Consider the following 21,155-nt stretch of genomic DNA (forward strand, 5'->3'; position numbering starts at 1 on the left):
AGAGCGCTAACACTAATGAGTAGTCTGTGCTCCATTTGCTAGACACTGTGTAGAACTTCTGCCCCAGGTCCATGGCTGCCCTGTGAGGTTGGCACACTACAGACACCTTAACTTTTCAAATGGGGAAAACTGAAGCACAGAGCAGTCAAGTTACTTGCCCAAAGTCACATGACTGTGGAGTGGCGAGGGTGGGGTAGAAACTTTGTGTTCTTTATGGAGACCTCGGTTGTGACTTTGCCCAGGGAATGAACTTTGAGGCACAGGGGGTAGTCATCCATCCCCTCCCCAGCTCTCCGTTTCAGCTGGAAGGTGGGCTGCTGTGTTTACACACAGGACCGTTGCTCTGGGTGCCATGGGAAAGGAGGTCGCTGATTTAAAATGTACTGCCCTGGTACAAGTGCCATGGCAGGATACTATGTCCTTTGAAAAGTGACTGTCAGCTCCAGCCCATCATGGTGGATGAGGAGGAAGTCGAGGCCCCAGAGGGCAGCATGTGCCCAGGCCACAATAGATGGCAGAGGCAGGAACTTGAACATCTGCAGGAAGCTTGGGGGTGAGGGTGACTGTTGCTTCCGTTTTACTGTTGGGTAGGCAGGAAGGTGCCTGGCAGTAGAAATTGTTGCTTCTGTGGGAGAGAGGCCAGACCTCTCCTACTTGCTGCTATAGGGGCTTTGCCCACTCCCTTTCTTTGCAGGCTATGCAAGAAGATATGGGCACCGGTGCCCACCCCCGAGAGTTTCTTCCAGCCCCTGTACAGGGAGCACAGCGGGAACTTCAAGGTGAGCCACCTTGGACGCACCCTCTGGATCGTTTACCCTTTGGGGGAACCCTACCAACCTTCACCCTAACCCCAAGACCATTCCGTGGGCCCAGAGTACTCAGGCCCAACCTGACCTAGAACCCGTCCTCAGTTTCCCTATTCTGCCAGGTGTGGGGCTTCCTTTAGACTCACTTCCAGCTTAGAGCAAACAGGGTGGCACTGGGGGGCATGAGCGGGGTGCCTGGGGTTTCCTAAGGTGGCCTTGTTTCTCCATGGTGCATCCTTCTCCCTGCCAAGTACAGCTGCCACTACTGCCATTCTAGAGTCTGCCAGCCCTGTGGCACAAACCGAAAAGGGCAGAAGACACCGAAGAAAGCATGTGGTATCAGGATAGGGAGCCTGCGGCAGGCCAGGGAGATGAGAAGCTATAGGGCACCCAAGGGACACTTGCTGTGCAGCTTGCCGGCTGCCTTACCTTTATAGTAGCTCCTGTGTGGGTTCCCTGCAACTCTGAGTCTCTAGCAGGAGATCTAGGCTCGGAGTGGCCAGTGGGCATTTCAGAGCAAGGCACACATCCCTTCCTTACCCCTGAAGCTTGGCACGGCTATCTGCTGTGTGCTGTTGCTGTTACTCTTGTATGACAAGCACTGTCAACAAACAAACATTGCCTGACTTAATCTTCAAGACACTGGGTCCTTTCTGTAGAGGTGTGAAGCAACACAGAGAGGTCAAGGGTCTAGCTCAAGGCCACACAGCTAAGGAGTGATTCCAGGTCAGGGGTAGTGAAATGTAGTGGTTCAGAAAAATTTTTTGTTTTTTGAGGGAACATGTTCAGAACTGTGGTCCTACTCTGCAGGGTGATCTCCCCAATGCAATAGAGGGTCTCTTACCATAAGCAATATCCTGGTAGGTAAGGGACAAGAGGGTCCTCGAGGCTTCAGGGCCACTGTCTCCAGTCCAGCATCCCCAAAGGCCTTTCTACATGGCTTGTTACTAATTCACTCCATCTATAAATATTTATGGTACACCTACTATGTGCCAGGTACTGAGGACACAGTTGTGAGCAGGGCTCACTCCTGACCGAGTGTTTACTCTAGCGTGAACACATAAGCAAAAATTCAGGAAGTGTCAGGAGACAGAATAGAGACTGGGACACTTAGACGCCTCCCTGAATACGTCCTCAAGACCTTAGGACTTAGAAACCTGGTCCCAGTGCCCATCTGTTCCTTAACTGGGGTATTGGTAACTAGCATAGATGTGAGACTGAGGGCAATCAGTCCTTACTGAAGGTGGGCACATGGGCTCTGAAAGAGAAAGGCAGTATTGGGAACCCACTGGGCAGGTTTCACAGACAGCATGGTCTTGTCTGTCTGTCTCTCTGCGGTTTCCTTGTTCCTCTGCTTTCTCCGTCCCTGGCTTGTCTCTGTGCTCCCGTGCCCACCTATCTTTGGCTCTATCTGTTCATGCCTGACATCGTTGTTCCCAGCCCATAACCATGTGTTTCTTTCTCATAGAAATGGGTTAATACCCCTTTCACGGCCTCCAGCGTGGAGCTGGGGCCACAGAGTCCCACAACATCAGTTTTACATCTGTCATTGTATCCAGCCAAGGGGAAGAAGTTCCTGGGGCCGCTGGGTCTGGAAGAACAGCTGGAGTGTGATGGAATGTCTGGACCTGGTCACAAGTGCCAAGGGGTCTCAGCCTACAGTGAGGAGAGAGACCGGCCATATGGTCTGGTGTCCATTGACACAGTGACCGTGGGGGATGCAGAGGGCCTGGGTGCTTGGCCCTTTAGCTGTGAAGATGATGGCTACCCAGCCCTGAACCTGGATGCTGTCCGAGAGTCTGGCCCTAACGGAGAGGACCTGCTCTTGGTCACAGACCCTGCTTTTCTGTCTTGTGGCTGTGTCTCAGGGAGTGGACTCAGGCTAGGAGGCTCCCCAGGCAGCCTACTGGACAGGTTGAGGCTGTCATTTGCCAAGGAAGGGGACTGGACAGCAGGCCCACCCTGGAGAACTGGGTCCCTAGAAGGAGGCTCTGAGAGTGAAGCAGGTTCACCCCCTGGTCTGGACATGGACACATTTGACAGCGGCTTTGCAGGTTCAGACTGCGGCAGCCCTGTGGAGACTGATGAAGGACCCCCTCGAAGCTATCTCCGCCAGTGGGTGGTCAGGACTCCTCCACCTGTGGACAGTGGAGCCCAGAACAGCTAGCATTTAATAGCCAGCTTAATGAGAAGAGACCAGAAGCCTGTGACCTCTTGGTAGGCTTCTGAGCTGACATTTACAGTGTGAATGTGTAGGAGTGTGTGTGTGTGTGTGTGTGTGTGTGTGTGTGTGTGTGTGTGTGTGTGGCTTGAGTGTTATTAGCACATCCGTGTTGAGGTTTGGTCGGTTGCTATGTATTGTAATGCTAAATTCTGTACCCAAAGTTCTAGGCTTACGAGTGAATTCTCATGTTTACAAACTGGTTGTGTAAACCTTGTTCCTTAATTTAATACTATTGGTTAAATAAAATTGACTACAACCAATTACTGGAGGGATTAGAGGTAGGTGGTTTTTGAGTTATCTGTTTGGAAGTGGAGAAGAAGGAGAGAGGAAAGACCAAGAAGAGAAGGAGGAAGGAGAGGAGAGGAGGAAGTCGCCATGAGGGGAGATGGACCGTGAGCACATGGCCAGGAGAAACAGCAGGGATACACTTCTGAAGAGGTAGTCAGGCCAGCAGTTAGAAGAGTAGATTAGGAGTGAGCCTCCCCCCCCCCAATAGTTGTCAAAGGCAAACAAAGTAACCATAGCCAAGTCTCATTTATTTGTACGCTAGTAGGGGATAAGTTGAAATTGGTTGTACTACTCATCCATTTGTGAGCCATGCCTATGCATGTCCAGTGTTCACTGTCAGGCCTGTATGAGTGTGCCTGAGCTCACGTGTGTATATACGTGTGCAGGTGCCTCTTAGACGGGAGCCTCTGACTCCCCCCCTGCAGAAATGTGGGGTGGTCACACTCAGTGTCAAGAGATTGGTCCAGCGTTATCACCAAGTTCTACCCTACCAGGGGCTACCTCCAGGACCTATGAGGTCCTGACTACCTTTTCTCCTCAGGCAGGGGATAGAGTGAGCCCACAATACCTATTGGAATGAGAAGATTTTTTGTTGGAACCTAGGGTTGTAAGCTGTAAACCACAGCTCTGGCAGCTCTAGGCTATGCAGCCTGGAGAAGTCACTTCTGAACTCTGTGCTGATTTTGCTTGCCTGGACATTAGGAATGACATGTGTGTCCCTGGATCAGCCTTATACAGTGTGCAGCCCCACTCAGCTTCCTGCCTTTTGTGGCCCCTAGGACCCAGGTGCATGCTCTGGAGTGAAAGGATATAAAAAAGTCAGCCTACACCCCCAGCCTGGATACCTGTGGGCTATCCTCCCACCAAGGGCACTCAGCAGGTTTCCAGGCTGTGACATACATAGCCTGCTCTCTCAGAAGCAGCCCCAACAACCAAGTTGTGTTTTCTTTTGTTTGTTTGTTTGTTTGTTTTCTGGCTTCTACTTAAAGCCAGAATTTTAAAAAGAAAATTCCTTTGAGGCAGTGTTGTTAGCGCATACCTCTAATCCTAGCATTTGGGAAGCAGAGACAGCTGGATCTCTCTGTGAGTACAAGGCCAATCTGGTCTACAGAGTGAGTTCCAGGACAACTTGTGTCAACAAACAAACAAACAACAACAAAACAAAAAACCTTTTTTTTTTTTCCAGAGCTGGGGACTGAACCCAGGGCCTTGTGCTTGCTAGGCAAGCGCTCTACCACTGAGCTAAATCCCCAACCCTAACAAAAATCTTTTTTTTTAAATTTTTTTTTTTCGGAGCTGGGGACCGAACCCAGGGCCTTGTGCTTCCTAGGTAAGCGCTCTACCACTGAGCTAAATCCCCAGCCTTTTTTTTTTTTTTTTAATTTTTTTTTTCGGAACAAAAAACTTTAAACCACTACCAAGACAACAACAAACGCAAACCCAAAATTAAGCAACCAACCAAAAGAAGGAAGAAGAGGAAGGAGGAGGAGGAGGAAGAAGAGGAGGAGGAGGAGGAGGAAGAGGAGGAAGAAGAAGGAGAAGGAGAAGGAGAAGGAGAAGGAAAGAAGAAGAAGAAGAAGAAGAAGAAGAAGAAGAAGAAGAAGAAGAAGAAGAGGAAGAGGAAGAGGAAGAGGAAGAGGAAGAAGAATTCTTTTAAGTACCCAGAGATATTTATCAATTGTGAGGCACAGGGAGAGGGTACAGAGCTCAGTACCTACAGAACCCTCTGTATGACACCCACAGAGGGCAGGGGACGCAGAGAAGCCATCAAGATTCAGCTCTGGTTCTGTAGCCAATACCTCTTTTCTCCTTACCTGCAGTGCCATGTTTATCTTAGGGGTTTAGAGGAGGTTCCCTTGCATCCAGTGGTTCTTTCAAGCATGATGTATGTATGCTGTGTGAGGGAAGCTAAGAAGTGCTGGGAGGTATTGGAAAGCTCCCCCCTGGCTCCAGGGTAGGAGCTCGAGGGTGCTGGAATTGCATAGACCTTGTTGTCTTTTTCTTTTCTCCCTCCTTCATTCCTGTTTCCCTCTTCCCTTCCTTTGTCCTCTTCCTGAATGGTCTGTTCTCTTTGCAAGAGCACACCTGAGATCTGGTATGGTATTTGCAAAACCAGGCAGGGTTGAGGCAACAGAGAGCCTGACCCTGCTCTAGACCTGGTGGGAAACCTGCATAGAGGCTGGGGCTCCAAGCTGCAGAGTTTCCTCTCAAAGAAGAAAAGCTATCTGTCTTTCCAGTCTTCAGAGCTGGACTGGAAAGATGTTAGCAGCACTCATTTGTAAGGCAAGGTAGTTGGTAGAATCACCAAAGAAATGCATGTGTGTCCTCCATATCTGACTCAGGTCTAGAAAGTTCTGGAATACCGGTAGTTTCAACAATGAGACTGAGTCTAGGACCAGGCTGTGAGAGGCTCAGACCAGCAAAACCCACAGCTCTTTCCTGCACGTGCATACAGCCCCACCCCGATGCACCCCAGACACTTAGACCAAAGTGTGCTGTGGTTTTCACGTACTCTGGGAGCCCCAGACTGCAGGTGCTCTTGGCAGCTGTCCAGGAAACTAGTTCAGCCCCTCAGCAGGGAGAGCTCCTGACTGGGGTGTGGGCAGGAAGAACTGAGGTCCTGGCCCTCACCAGCTCCATTTTGAAGGGGTGTCTCTCATGAACAAACATGGATGCAAAGTTGAAGGCAAGAGCTGGGGCACCTAGTAGTGGGTGGGAGGATGCTGAAAGGCTTGAAGGAACAACAGGTGGACGGAGAGACAGACATACTGCACAAGAGCTGACTGACCGGATGCAGCCTGTAAAGCTAATTGCTCTGTCTGCTCTCAGTTCTACCTTCAGCCCTACACACAACAGGTGCTTAATAAAGCCTCAATAAAGCCCGGATGGTAGCTGCCTTATCTCCAGGATCTCAGACTCCAGGACTAGATGACTGTAGACATAGATGGTGAGGGACATCTGTCTGGGAGGAGCTGGCCAGCTGCTGCTGGGCATCCAGGGCACAAAGTGAGGGGGAGGCTTTAGGAAGTAGGTAGTGCTTGTCACACACTGAGAAATGAATAGGATATTCAATGTGCAGCTCTGTTACAGTGAGGGCCTAGAGCAGCCACGGCCAACTGAAGCAGTAGGTCCCTGTCACATAAGGCCAGTTAGAGTCGCCAGTAAGCTGCTCTGAGAGGAAGAAGGCTTCACACCACACTCTGCAAGTGTGCACGGCCAATGCTTGCCCGGGCTTTGCCCATCTTGGCTTTGAGGGGACGGGGCTCTCCCTAGGGCAGGATGAGCTGGACCTGTCTGAGACCTGTCACCAAAGCAACCAAAGAGACAACCTTTTAGCAAACACATGTGGGTGTTTGCCACTTCACTAGCTCTGGGAGACACTAGATGCCCCTCAAACCATGCTGCTTTGTAGTTTTAATTTTTCTCTGTGGTGGTGCTGCGGTTAGAACCCAGGACCTCACAGGTGCCGGGTGTGTCCTCTATCACTGAGCTATCGTCCCTAGACTCTCTTTTACTTTTCCTGTTTTGAGTCAAAGTCTAAATCGCCCAGGTTAGTCTTGAAATCTTGGTCCTCCTGCTTCGGTTTCCAAATCCCCTGGACTGTTTCATCCTTCCCTCTGGGATTACATGTAGGGTGACTAGGAGGAGCCATGCCTGGGGCTGCTGGGAGCCAGGGGGTAGGAGAACAGTTGGCCTGGGGTAAAGACAGCACAGCAGAGCAGAAGGGTAGAAAGCTCGGAACTCCTGGATTGAGCCATGCCTGACTGAGGCCCCTGAGTGGAGTGCTCATTGTACATGCCACCCTTCTAGGCATGAGAACTTCCCAGCCCTCTGGGGTCAGAGGACATGCAAGCAGAAGCAGAACTCTGTAATTTTCTGATGGAGAACTAATCTGGGATCACAGGGCCACCCGGTCATCTTTCTGTGCTGTGGGCCCCGGTGGTGACTGCTCTGGCCAGTTCTGGTTCTCTCTGCCCAAGGCGAGGACCAAGTTTTCTGTCCCCGTGCCAGTATGAACTATGGTGGTAAGAACAAGAGTTAGGAATGAACTCTTGGTCACTTGCTGTGGCAGAGGTGTGACTGTTACGCCAAGCACACCTCACCTCATCCTGATCCAGTGGACCCGCTGATAAATCGCTGATTTGTAAACTGTTAGCTGGTTTGAGGTGGATTCCGAAAATGAAGACAATTCCAACCCTAAGGAGTGGATACAGTGAGAGGAGAGAACCCAGCAGGGGCATGGCTCACAGTATAGAGCTTGTGTGGCATTCAAGGGTGGAAGGGTGAGGGCATAGTTCTTAGAGCTGTTTGTTTCTGGCCTCACCTTGAGCTGCCTCTGACAGCAGGTGTTGGGGACTGTGTGGTGTGTGGGGCAGGTGTGTGTGTGTGTGTGTGGGGGCAGGTGTGTGTGTGTGTGTGTGTGTGTGTGTGTGTGTGTGTTCCTAGCACTCCTCTGCCCTCCCCGAGAGCTCTTGAAAGCTTCAGTCATCTCTGCCAGGAAGCCAGCAACCTGACCCCAGTGTTTCCGTGTATTCCCACTGTGATGTGGTCTGGGGTCTCCAGGGTCTCGAATGGGAAGGAGATAATAAAAACCATCTCTCACCCCGTAAACAGAAGCCCCAGTGAGGGACTGACTGCCCAAGTCCACTAGGCCTCTGCAAGCTGTGCCCCTCTTGGCCTCCCCAGTGGGTGGAGAGATCTCTCCCCTTGTGTCTGGGGCTGCAGCTTCCTGGACACAAGGCTGTCACCTAATAGGCAGCAGAGCCCACGTGGCCCATCCAGCCCCAGACACACCCACCACAGGAAGCAGGTGAAGGACTCCCAGGGAACGAGGGGGCAGTCAGTGAGTAGCCTTGCCTCTTTGTGGCAGCAGCTTTTTGTGCAGGTGAAACAAGAAGTAGAGACCCCTGATGACAAACTGGAGAGGGGACATGCCCTGAGCAGAGCATGCGGATCACAACCCCTCTGGGGATCACATATCAGAAACCTGCATATCAGATATTATATCCCCATCCTTAACAGTGGAGAAATTACAATTACAAAGTAGCAACGAGGTCATTTTATGGCCTGGGTGTGTGTGGGGTGTTACCACAACCCGAGGAGTTGTATCAAAAGGTCTTAGTGTAAGGAAGTTTGAGAAGCACTGGTCTAGAGTCATCCATGTGCTCAAAGGAGTAAAGGGCAGGGCCCAGTTTGCACATTGCACCCTTATTCCTGGCTGCAGCCTACATGCCTGCCTGGCTTTGTGCCCTAACCAATGTGGATTAACAAGACCCTCCTTGGAGTTTGGTAGCTTGTCTGTCCCTGCTGGTGGGGCAAGGACTGAAGTTGCTGTGAAGGAGCCCAGATTGGGTAGGGCACTGAACAGATGCTCAGCTCTGAGAAGTGAATGACGGAGCAGCAGAGAGGAGGACTGCCCTCACAGGACCTGCAAAGACACAGAGACCAGAACTACCCCGCTCTGCAACCCCAACCACAACACCCTGAGGGGCCTGCCCCCGCTCATTTGGAAGTTTTTCTTTCCTCCCTTGATGGTGCTAGATAGGAACACTAGTGCTCTTTAGTGAGCATGGTGCTGACTACCCATCCCTCACCTCAAGTGGTGTAGAGGAAGCTCCGAGGCAGACCGCCTAGCCGGAAAGCCAGCATGCAGGCTCTACCCTTAGCTTCCGACTTTGTAGGAGCTGTTTTAACCTCATGGCCCTCAGTTTCCTCATGCATGAGATAGGCACACGAGTCACGTGTGCTTCTCGGGGCTGCTGTGACATCCCTTCTCAGTAGTGTCCTGATGGTGTGTGACGGACCAGCAGGTGCTCACAGTAATAGCATTTTTACTGGAAGTCACCTGGGCCTGGGAGGCTTCACAGCTTGCTGCTGCCCCCTGCTGCTGGGTGGGAGTCAGTGACCGCTCTCCTGCTCTCAGCCATCCAGAGAGAACAGTGGGCAATTGGGAGATGCCAAGCAGAAGACAAAGTGGCAGTTTAATTCAGCAAGGTCTGAACTGTAGCCTCGAGTGAATGGGGACTACTTTGGGTACTTGGAGTGGGTGGGTGAGACACGCATGCACACACACACATTCACACAACTGGAGAACTGGTGCAGTCAGAGCCCAGGGGAAGGATGGAGAGCGGGAGGGAGGTCAGAGGGTAAGAGGTGCTCCATCAAAGGTCACCCACAGGCTGCTCTAGTCCTAGGTAGAGCCAGCAGAAACGGAGAGGATTCTGTCAGTACTCGGTGAGCTGAGCATGGCTGAGCTTGAGGGTGAAGACTCTGCATGAAACATGCTTTGGGGTCGAGGTGGGGGCCGGAGGCCTTGTGAGCTTGCTCAGTGAGGGAGAGTGTAAGCTAGGGCTCAGAGCTGGAGGCTGGGCTGCTCTCGAGTAGCTCCGTGTATCCCAGGATTATTATAGAGGGAAAGTGAGCTGCACAATAGGTATCTTTCACATTAAATGGCATGAAGGCTCATGTTTCCTGGGGTCTGCCCACATGTGTGTAAGTGCAGTAGGCCTCCAAGTGTAGGATAGAGAGGCCTGAACCATGTGCCGTTCCACGTCTAAGAGAACCATTTGTGTGTTGTTTACCTAAAGAAATGGGAAGAAGGGAGCAGACATGGGCAGGCATGGGACTGAGTGTGCAGCCAAGGACATGCTGTTCTGTGTGGTGTGGCAAGCCGGGGCCCAGTGCCATCTCGAAGTCTTTGGTGGGAGGCAGAAGTGACAGGCAAGGTGAGGTGGAGCCACAGCTGGAACTGCCCTGGGGGTCGGGATGCACAGCAGCTCTAGACTGCCTCTCTGTAGAATGTTACCATTTCTTCTAGATCTGGAGTCCTCAGCAGCCCAGCAGCACCTGGTTTCTAACTGGAGGCCTCCTGCCTGCCTTCCCCAGGGACTCTCCCTGACCCACCAGCATGGCTGTGGTTTCTGGAGATCGTGTGTTGATACATTTGGGTGGCTAGTTGGTGAGTGGTCAGGCAGATGGGTGGAGGGCTGAGTGGACGACAGATGAAAGCTCGGTGGGAGAGGGGATACACTGAGGACTGGTGGCTGTAACAAAGACGGGAGGGGGCTTTGGGAATGACAAATGTCCACATAAGCCTTGTATCTGCTTGGGCTGTACCCTGAGTCCCCATGTCCTCTCCCCAGATGGTCCCTGTAGGACGCCTTGGGGAAGGTGTGCTGCTGGGCTGTGTTCAGGCTTGGTGCCCTTCAGTTCCTTTAGGCTTCCCACCTCAGCTGAACAGAGGCAGCTCTGAGACCTGAGAGAGCTTGGCTGCTGGCTTCCAGCCTACTGTGCAGTGTGTAACATGCAGGCTCTGCTCACATGCACACCGCCTCCCCTGCCCAACCACGCCCAGAACGTTAGTGAGGTTACACTGCTAACACTTACACTGCTAACACTCTTACACTGTTAACACTTACACTGCTAACACTTACACTGTTAACACTTACACTGCTAACACTTACACTGTTAACACACTGCTAACACTTACACTGCTAACACACTGCTAACACTTACACTGCTAACACTTACACTGCTAACACTTACACTGCTAACACACTGCTAACACTTACACTGCTAACACACTGCTAACACTCTTACACTGTTAACACTTACACTGCTAACACTTACACTGTTAACACACTGCTAACACTTACACTGCTAACACACTGCTAACACTTACACTGTTAACACTTACACTGCTAACACACTGCTAACACACTGCTAACACTTACACTGCTAACACTTACACTGTTAACACACTGCTAACACTTACACTGCTAACACTTACACTGTTAACACACTGCTAACACTTACACTGCTAACACACTGCTAACACTTACACTGTTAACACACTGCTAACACTTACACTGCTAACACACTGTTAACACATTGCTAACACTTACACTGCTAACACTTACACTGCTAACACTCTTACACTGCTAACACTTACACTGTTAACACTTACACTGCTAACACACTGCTAACACTTACACTACTAACACTTACACTGCTGCAGCTTAGTTGTGCTGGGCTCACAGTGACATAGAGAATGGATGAGACAGGTTGCAAGCTGGGTGAGGCCACCAAGAGCCCATGCCTCTTCAGTAAGGAGGAAAGGTGGACAGGAAGGGGCCTGGGACTGAGGAGGCTCAGCCAGCTGTGGTTAAGTGGTCTCTGTGTGGGACCTCTGACTGTCATTCTGAAGGCAAGTCTTGCATTTTTCAACAAAAGGATGAAAATCTAAGCACCCCCCCCCCCCCAAAAAAAAATCTCAAGAAGAGGAGTTCTCTGGGAAACAACAATCACTAGGCAAACACACAAAATGCATTTCATCTTACTTTAATTAAAAAATAAATAAATACATGCCAGGGGCTTGTATCTAGTGAAAAGAGCGCAAAATAAAACAAAAACAAAAGCAAAACCTACAGGCCTTGCTTCTGGCGGGAGGGGCCCCTTGGGAGCTGGAGACCTGAGCTCAGTTCAGGCCAAGTTGGGATGCCCTACCTTAAGAGGAGCAGACTCTGCCAGGTACACCTGTGATGTGTCTTCCTCTGAGTCTGAATGGTGTGGTGCGTGTGAGGTGACTCAGGGCTTGGTCATCAGCCTGCTCCCTAAACAACATCCCTTGCAGATACTGCTGATGCTAGAGCCTGAGTCCAGGGCAGGACACAGGGCTGCAGGAAGGCTGGGCACCTGGGACCAAGAGCAGCTGAGAGCAGAGGAGACTGAAGTCACCTGCTAGTTGCTACACCTGTGCTAGGCTGGGCCGAGCTCTGGTAACAGCTGTGTGAAGGACAGGGCTCTTGGGACAGTCCAGGCGGAACAATTAAGCACGGGCAGAGGCTCCTCTGCTGGCCTGGGACGCATCTATAAATGGATCCACTTGTTCCAGTTGATGTCATGGGGGAAGACACGGCCCAGACGGATGGTACAGTCCAGAGTAGGTTCATAAAAGGTGACAGTGCTCCCCTGACAGGAGAGTGCCTCGGCCTCACTGGCCTGACCTAGGCCCTCCACCACAGGCCTGGAGAAGAGTGAGACACTCGCTGGCTTCTTCAGCATCCGCTTCTGGATACAGCCGAGAGACTCTAAGCCCTGCAGATAGAGATGGATGGGGTTACAAAGGGGCCCTGCTTGCCCGGGGATCTGGTTTGCTGCACTTATGGAATGTATATAGCTGTTCCCAGGCAGCAGACGGCTAAAGACAGCCTCGAGGGAGGCAGGGCTTAGCAGGAAGGCTTACATAAAGATGGGAAGGAGAAAGTATGGCAGCTATGGGTGCCACAGTGACCTCTGGAGGACGTGCTCTTCAGCCAACAATGGCTGCAGTGGCTTCTCACTAGGAAGTTCAGGGAAGTCACACTAAAGGTCAAGTCCCTAGTTTGTTAGACTGGAGCAAACATCATGGGAATGGGCGCTCATGGCAGCTGCTTGTGTAGCGGTCACATGGTCCCCAGCTTTGCACACCACCCCCATCTATTTAACCGGACTCCTGAGGACCCGTGAGCATGTGACCCTGAGTGTGAGCCAGGAGCACAACAGCAGGCAGACTAAGACAGACCAAGTGCAAACGGACCCAAGGAACAGGGAGCCTGCTGCGGGGATGGGCTGTAGCAGGCAAGGGGAGGGGATCAGGAGCCAGGCAGGGCCTCAAGAACAGTAGCAGACACCTCTCCCAGAGGCCAGAAGGCGCTAAAGATTAAGCTGAGGTGGTGACACCTGGGGTGTGACGCTACCACAGTGGGCTGAGATGCCTTGGGCCCTACCCGGAGCAGCTCAAGCACAGCAACAGGCTGTAGGACGCCCTGGTAGTACTGTAGCAGGCAGCTCTCAGGAACACCGGGCCTTGACATGATGTGGTACAGCACGGCTTCCATCATGCCTTTGCACACGGGCATGTTCAGGCGCCCGTCCACACCACGCCATGGGCGACCGACAAAACATACTCTTTCACAGCCGCTGTAAGACAGACATTGATGTTAGGGAGAAGGAGGGGACACACTGGTCACTCTGGCTACTCTGGCTAGGGAGGCCCAGAACTTGGCCACTATCTGCCCACTGCTCTCCAGTCTCTACTTGTTCCCTGGCAGGGGAGTCCTGGCTAAGCTGCCTGCTGCCTCATTCACAGATAGCCCCGCAGCAGCTCTGCTTCTGGCACAAAGCTGCCACTAACCCAGGGCTGATGGATGGGGCAGGCTTTGCTAGCTCTGGTGGCCATGGCTGAGATGGAAGATCCATCTGTACCTTGGGGGTCAGATCCAGGGTACAAAGCTTTGGTGGGTGAGGCCACATACACATGGAGGGAGGGCCATTAAGGTGCCTCTTCAAGGCAGAAGAGTACAACCCTCTGGAATGCCATCTCTCAGCTACAGGATTGAGGGGCTGCCCTGAGTTCTGAGTTCTGCCTAATGAGGTCATAGGTTGGTTGTAAAGGTCCTCTCTTCATTGAAGATGGGTATAAGGATACAGTGGGCTATGGAAAGAGGCCCAGGGGAGTGAGAAAGCCCTTGGCTGGGAATTTGTTTAGGGTAAACTACACAGGCTTGCACCCTCTGAAGGAGCTTCATACAGTGACTGACACTAGGTGGAAATCTTCCACTATCCTGAAAGCTGAGTCCACACTACTTCATGCTTTGCCCCTCCCTGTGAAAGATCTCCACTTACCTCTCCCATGCTACCTGGGCCATGCTGCTCTCTGTAAGTCCTGTAAGAGAGAAAAGATGGCAGGCTCTTAGAAGGCAAAGTGGGAGGCCATGTCCCTTGTCCCTCTGCCCTCATTCGACAGGCACCAAAGTAGATAAGCAGAGACCAGAAAGATAGCCTTCTACCCAGAGCATGGTACTGACTGCTGTGGTGAAGGCCAGGGCAGCACAGACATTGATAGTACCCAGGAGACCCTAGCACGGGGAAGTCAGCACGCGCCTCACTTCCCAGTTGAGAGCCTTGACCACAGGGCAAGTGTCCATAAAGCTGAGCCCACAGGAACAGCAGCAGATGTCAGGGGAAGGCCCTGTCGCTGGCCAAGGCTCAGAGACTCTAGGAGTAAGCTTGCTGTCCAGAGAACCTCGCCATGGTCACTACATCAAGTCCCATGAGATGCTTGCACAGCTTGGCCCTGTGGGCACACCTGTTGAGGGCAGGGAGCCTCTGCTTCTGAACACAACCGAGGTCTACTATGACTAGCTGAAAGGTGGCAGGGTAGGTTCCTAGTCTGAGGCAGTAGTCACAGGAGGGACCTAGAATGGGAGAGGTTTTAAAGTCAATACCTCTGGGGTCTTCAGAATTTTCTGGAAGCTGGAACTCACAGCCCAGCTGCTCTAGGCCTGAGACACCAACACTCTCTTGGCTCTCCTGCCTGGGGCCCTCTGCACCTGCATCTTCAGGAGCTGCAAACTGAGCCTGGGCCTCTGTCTGCTCTTCTGCTCCAGGTCTAGGACTGGCAGCCACACAGACATCTTGTAATGTGGGCTTCTTGGCAGGGAGCCTTGTAGCTTCCTCAGCATCAGTTTCAGGGCTCTGAATAGAGCAGTAGGGGCGCTTTTTAGTGCCATTGGAGCTGACTGGAGGAATTGGTGCACCCTCAGAGGTGTGGTCTTCGATGGAAGACCCCGCAGGGAGTCTAGATTGGCTGTCATCCCCTGAGGCCTTGGTGTCTATTTCCACATCTTTCAGACGCACTGAAGGCAGGAGCCAGGGCTGGGCAGAGGCCATGGCCACTAGGCGCACAGTGTTGCCTCCAACTTCCATGACTTGTTGCTGTTCCAAGAGGTCCTAGAAAAAAAGGGCATAGGGTCTGTTGGGGAAGATGTGTTTTACTAGGTAGGTGGAGTAGATGGCCCTCCAGCTAGGGTCAAGTATTCTGAGCAGGCAGCACACTCCGGTCCAAAGGCAAGAGCCTAGCATCTTCTCTGGAGCTACAAGCTGCATGGGCCTACGTGGGCTCTTCCTATACCTACTGTGTTACTCACAACATGGCCTTATATCAGAATAGCTCCAACTGATATGACTATGAATTTCCTGCCTGTGTATCCTCATGTGGTCCTGACAGTCCCGAAAGCGGTCAATGTTTCAACACAATGACCAGACTCCCTTGTGTTTATGTCACATCTGACCCCACTGTCTGCTTCTGTGTAGGGAGTGTACCCAAAATCACCAGCAGCACTCCTTTTCTCCTCAAATTCCCTGACAGACAGCACCCAAGCCTTGCACCTTGACTGGGGTCAGCAGGCTCTTTCTCCACAGCCTGAGAATACCTGAGGGCTCCCAGTTAGTTTCCCAAGGCTACAATCAGAGAAAGAACACTTTAAACCGCGCAAACAGTAACTTAACTGTTAAGCTAAGAGCTTCTCAGAGCCAGATGGTGGTCTTTAACCTGGCTGGGTTTCCTGCAGTTGCCCTTGGAGGCTACATGGTCCCAGTTAGCCCTATGTCTTACAAAAAAGACCCCACATGGGAGCCTCCAAATCAGACCACTGATCTGCATCCTACTCCTAGAAGCTGCTCATAGCACATAGAATGATATTCTTTGGGTCCAACGGTTACATAGCCTTTCCAAGGGACCAGGCAGGTGGCGAGATAAGTCCAGGGAGTACGGGAGGCCTGTGAGTTGTGGGGAGGGGGCACTGACAGAAGAGCCATGGAGGATGTAGCCTATCCCAAGGAGAGATAGCCACTCTAGGGCTCAGGCAGGTCTTCATGGGGGCTAATGGAGTTTAGGGGACATGTCCTGACTTAAATACTAGCAATTAATCTAATTAAAGGGAAGTCACAGGTAGGCACTGCTTCTGCATTGTGTATCTATTTTGGAGTGCAGTGGTCACTTCTGCAACTGTATGCCTGGAGCTCAGTTCACCTGGATATAGTCCAGGAACGTCCTGGTGCGCTTGTCCGCTATCTTCTCCAAGGCAGAGAACTGTCTGCTCAGCTTCTCCCTGTCAACCCCGAAGCAGTCAGCAGCTGCCACAGCCTGCAGGATCTCTAGGGACGCAGCCACGTCCTCAGGGCTGTACCCAGACTGTGCCATCTGGTGGGCAAACTCTTCTGGGCAGCGGGTGTGCAGCTGTGGATCCACCAGGCTGGTAAAGGAGGCAGGGAGGCAGGAAGGGCCAGCCTGGAGCTCTTCCAGCGGTGTGGCTGTGGGCCCTGAGAACATGAGGGAAGAAGCAAACAGAAACCCTTCTTGGGACCAACACATATGTCTGAGGCAAGATCTGCTCCAGCACTAGTTTACTGCTTCCTAAGGAGCCATGGGGTCACCTTCTGGGGACATACTGGGCCCGCGCAGGTCCACTCTTGGTATGTAATTATAGAGCAGACTGCAGGCCCACTGTGGCTGTCCTGAACCCTTCCTAAATCTCATGTCTTCCTACCCCTTAACCCTGAGTGGTGCCTGAGGCCCCTTCCACCTAGTCAGGGTTTTGCTCAATAGCCAGGAGGGCTTCTTTAGCTGAGACAACGACCTACAGGTTGGCACTGTATCTTTGCATGCTTCAAACTTCAGACAAAACAGAGTTCTGACTGTGGGTGAAAAAGGATAGCAAACACCATCCACCCTGACCACACAAAGGACATCTAGCTGCAGGGTGGAGAACGGCAGGGTCTTTCCAATCCCATTCTCTGCCAGCAAGAGAAAAGGTTTGTGCTATCTAGAGCTTCCTGAGTGATCAGCACCCACAAAGAAGCTGGGTGGTGTCAATGAACCTGAAGTCTCACCTTTGATAGCAAAGAAATAAAGGACAATATTCAACAATGCCATAAACTATGGGATCTGAACGTGTCACAAATGAGGTCAGAGGCATGAAGCAAGGACAAGCAAAGGGAGGTGACTGATACAGACAGCAATGCCAATCTTCAGAGCTCCAGGGCTGTGTGCCTGGCCAGGGTCCCAGGAACCCCAGGGGTGCCCCATACCTGAACTGTAGCAGGACACTCACCAGTGGGCCCAAGATGGGTGGGTGCAGGGGTACTGCGCAGTCGGAATTTAACCTGGCAGGAATTGACCACAATGCTGTCATTGGGGTTCAGGTTGCGCGTGCTGACCATGCCAGGCACTGTGTAGTAACCTCTCATCAGCAGGTACTTGGTGTGTGAGGCCTGATGGGCCTTTACTTCCACACTCTGACGCTTGGTCCCTGAACCTTCATCCAGGTCTTCCTCCTCCTCATCATCATCCAAGCCGCCATCTTTCCCCAAGCTGCAGAAGAGAGACAACTAGGTGCCTGGCCTTGGACATGGCCCACCTGCCACACAGCCATCACGAGTGGCAGTTGTCACAGGCAACACTCATTTTGAGGTGCCCTCCTTTTCTGTCACCACCCATAGCCTCTACCTCCCCATGAAGGCCCTACTTGGCTCTGACACAGTAAGGGCCCTGGACTCATATTTTCTTCCCTGTGGCACTTCCTGTGACCCCTTGGAAGGTACCAACAGAAAACTCTCTGGACACTGCCCTGAAGCTCCTAGTCCCAAATCAGACAGTTCTGTATTCCAAGTGTTGGATCACTAGAGCTTACTGGACAGTCGGTGTAGTGGAATCGTTGAGAATTTTGAGATGGTCTCAGAAATGAGAAAAGAAGGGAAAGGCCCCTGATTCAATTTCTGAGTTCTATACCTCCATTTTCATGTCTACACTCCCATAAGTATATGTATACACACCACATACTCAGATTGGATGGCTGAGCAGGTAACCCTGGCTGTCCTACAATGAGAGGAAATGACCATGCCCAATGCCTCAAGAATCTGTGTTCCCAAACCATGAGCAGAGCCACATGCACAGTGTTGCTCTGGGCTCTGACCTCTTCATGACCTCACTCTCCACCATGGAGCTGTCTACCACCACAATCTGCTCTGGGATTCGGACATCCACAGAGAGGAGGCCCAAGGAGAAGAGGGCCAGGGCTGTCACACAGTGTCCTCCAGGGCTGTCCAAAGAAAACGCCACCAGGTCACTTGAAGGGTCATTGCTATCCATGTCCTTGAAAGAAAAATGATCAGGCTGGTCTAGTATGCCGTTGGCCCGTAGTCTGTCATAGAACTGGAAGGATTCGGTGCAGACGGTGGTGGGAAATCGCCAGGTGAAAAGCCTGAAGGCAAGGCAGAAAGGAGAGGCCGCTGAGGAGCTGCTGCCGCTGAAGCCCGTGTTGGGCCACCCTGTGGAAGTCACTGTACTCAAAACAGCCTGCACCCTCATGCCTGAAGCACTCCTGCCCACTGAGATAGGAGAGAGAGTGTTGCCGCCCAATGCAGTCTAGACATCTCTCCCCAACTCACCGTGTACATCTAAGGTGGGGCCAGTGTTTACATCTAACTAAAGGCTTTGCAGTGCCTCGTGCCAACCAGAGAGGAACCTCCTTTTGTGACAGTTGACAGGACACATGTGTCCAATCTCACTGCCTGTAGATGTAAGCAGAGGCCAATCCTCTGACAAGAGCTCAGAGAGTAGGGACTCCAGAAGGAAAGGAGCCCACAGGTCATGAGGTAAGGACCTGGGGGGTAGGAAGGGCTGAAATGGGGAAGCCGAAAAAAGCAGTGGAGGAGCTGCTGTGCCCAAACGTGACCCCACTAACTTGAGGCTGGCATGATATGCTAAGTGAGGGGCTTCCCACACTTGCAGTCAGGGGCTGGTGGTGCACAAAGACTCTGAGATGAATGGGGGAGGAAGGGATAAGGCTAGCCCACTGGGCAGGTTCACTGGATTGCTTACAAAACTACTAACTTCCCTCCACTTGCTTCATGGCAGCACTCCTGCATGGGAGAGAGAGGCAGAAAGAAAACTGCCTCCTGGGCTGAGCTCTCTGCTCTTGAGGACATACTCACTTGTAGTATGACTGGGAGAGCTGGTAGGACATGGGCACAAAGGGCACAGCACGGTTCTTCTTGGGACCCTGGGAGTGGCTGACACGGCGTCGGTTGACCAGGCTCCTCTTTTGGCACTCCATGAAGGCCCGCACCAGCACAGGCTCCCGGAACTCCCGGTAGAGGCGGAAGATCTATAATAGCACATGCAAGGGTGAGGTGCTAGAAGGGGAACCAGCCACGGTAGCATTGAAACTACAAGGGGTGATTCACAGAAAGACTGGCTTACCTAACCAGCCTGAATGTCTCCAAGGCTCTGAGGCCCTTGGATGGTGGTGATCCTGGGATTTCTTAGTGACAGTGCACACTGAGGCACTAGAGTTAAGTGACACTCCAAAGTCTTGCTTTGAGGCAAGGCGAAACCAAGAAAACAAAGTAACCTTGCTGCTAAGAGGTTGGGGCTTGGGTCGCATGGAGGAATCTCCTGGAAGAAGCCATCTGAAGTCCAAACTGATTCTTCTAGGCAGTCTGACTGCCAGACCTGGGTGTGCATAGTTAGACCCCGGGAGAATAACTGCATGGGCTGTATGGGGCAGAAGCTAGGTGTGGTGGCTCAGGCCTTTAGTCCCAGCACTCAGGAGGCAGAGGCAGGTGGATCTTTGTGAGTTCATGGCTCACCTGGTTTACATAGTTAAGTTTCAGGACAGCTAGGACTTTTACAGAGAGAGGCTCTTGGATGGGGGTGATCCTGGGATTTCTAAAAAAAAAAAAAAAAAAAAAAAAAACAACCACAAAAAAACAAAAAACAAAAACAAAAATAAAAACCAAAAACCCAAACCACAAAAAGTGGAGAAACAGCTGCGGCCAGCACTGGAGCTCAGCTTTCTATGACAGCTTTTGACCACTTGCAGGGTACAACCTTCAGACACTTGCTACTGTGTGCTGAACCACACTGACCAAGCCTGTGGAGTTTAACCACTTGGATCCTGAGAGCTTAGGTTGCCACAGGAAAGTATCTTTGTAACTGTCTGAGAACCTGAGTTGCAGGGGAGCCTAAGAGGTACTGTATGAGCCTCTGATGTCACTGATGGCCCTTAAGTCCTCAGTAGGAGCTACAGAAGCATCCTGCCTGCTCTGGGGGGGGATGGGTGGTCAGGCAGTCTTTTTCATGTGACTTCCTAAGCATCTGGGGTACAAAGCCAGACTTAGACATCTTCCACCTGAACCTAGAAGTCCCTGGAACTGGAGGTGGAAGAGCAACTGGTAGCTGTTTACTTTCTTCTCTGGGGCAGCTCTCTGGCCTGGACTCCCTGCTGAGGAACCTTTGGCTTTAAGTAAGTATGAGCCCAGTAGAGAGCTGGTGTGGCCATGGCTGAGGACTTGGGACTTGTGCTTCACTGCCTACTTTCTCTGTTGTTCAGACTTACAGGGCTTCATGTTTTCCAGCTGCACACCAATAAACAGGTTCTCACTTGGAGCTGTGAACACTTTCTGGGTATCAAAGTGCTACCGAGCTACCGAGCGACAAGCGTTGGCTGGTGCTCTCGGATACCAGGGCTCCAGGTGTCCTTGTGGGAAACAAGGGTACCAGGTGACAAAGTGGGAGAGATCAAACGATACTCAGGGATCAGCTGAGGCATGTCCACTGCTGCTCAATGTCCAGGTCAGGGCAGTGCTCTGAAGCAGGGTATCAAAAAACACCTTCCCATCAAGCATGGCGGTACATACCCTTCATTCCAGCACTTAAGAGGCAGGTTTTTGTGAACTCAAGGCCAGACTGATACACAGTGAGTTTTAGGCTAGCCAGGACTATCTTAAAAAATGACACCATCTTAAAAAATGGGCCAGAGAGAAAACAGAGGTTAAGAGCACTGGCTGCTCTTCCAGAGGACCTGGGTTCAATTCCCAGCAATCACATATTGCAGCTAACATCTGTCTGCAAATCCAGTTCCAGAGGGAGGACCAGGCTCCCTCTTTTGGCCTCTGTGGGCAATGTACTCCATGTGGCTCACAGATAGACATGCTATCAAAACATTCACACA

At 51.8% G+C, this 21,155-nt stretch overlaps 2 protein-coding genes across 35 annotated transcripts in view; one reads left to right on the top strand and one right to left on the bottom strand.

Moving 5' to 3' along the window:
- Il21r (interleukin 21 receptor) overlaps positions 1 to 3,290 on the top strand; it is a 28,031-nt gene extending 24,741 nt beyond the window's left edge. For all 33 annotated transcript variants that reach the window (XM_087559886.1, XM_087559859.1, XM_087559875.1 and 30 more), the window contains 2 exon segments: positions 695 to 779; positions 2,275 to 3,290. In XM_087559886.1, coding sequence (XP_087416012.1) covers positions 695 to 779; positions 2,275 to 2,973 — 784 coding nt within the window. In that variant the 3' untranslated portion in view covers positions 2,974 to 3,290.
- Positions 3,291 to 11,642: 8,352 nt separating this feature from the next.
- The window catches only part of Gtf3c1 (general transcription factor IIIC subunit 1), a 66,720-nt gene continuing 57,207 nt past the window's right edge, over positions 11,643 to 21,155 (bottom strand). For both annotated transcript variants that reach the window (NM_133541.2, XM_087604740.1), the window contains 8 exon segments: positions 11,643 to 12,414; positions 13,086 to 13,278; positions 13,984 to 14,023; positions 14,586 to 15,090; positions 16,172 to 16,461; positions 17,253 to 17,512; positions 18,114 to 18,401; positions 19,135 to 19,307. In NM_133541.2, the coding sequence (NP_598225.2) occupies positions 12,187 to 12,414; positions 13,086 to 13,278; positions 13,984 to 14,023; positions 14,586 to 15,090; positions 16,172 to 16,461; positions 17,253 to 17,512; positions 18,114 to 18,401; positions 19,135 to 19,307 (1,977 nt within the window). In that variant the 3' untranslated portion in view covers positions 11,643 to 12,186.

Source organism: Rattus norvegicus, chromosome 1 (assembly GCF_021556685.1).
Source record: "Rattus norvegicus strain SHRSP/BbbUtx chromosome 1, alternate assembly SHRSP_T2T, whole genome shotgun sequence".
NCBI classification, from domain to species: Eukaryota; Metazoa; Chordata; class Mammalia; order Rodentia; family Muridae; genus Rattus; species Rattus norvegicus.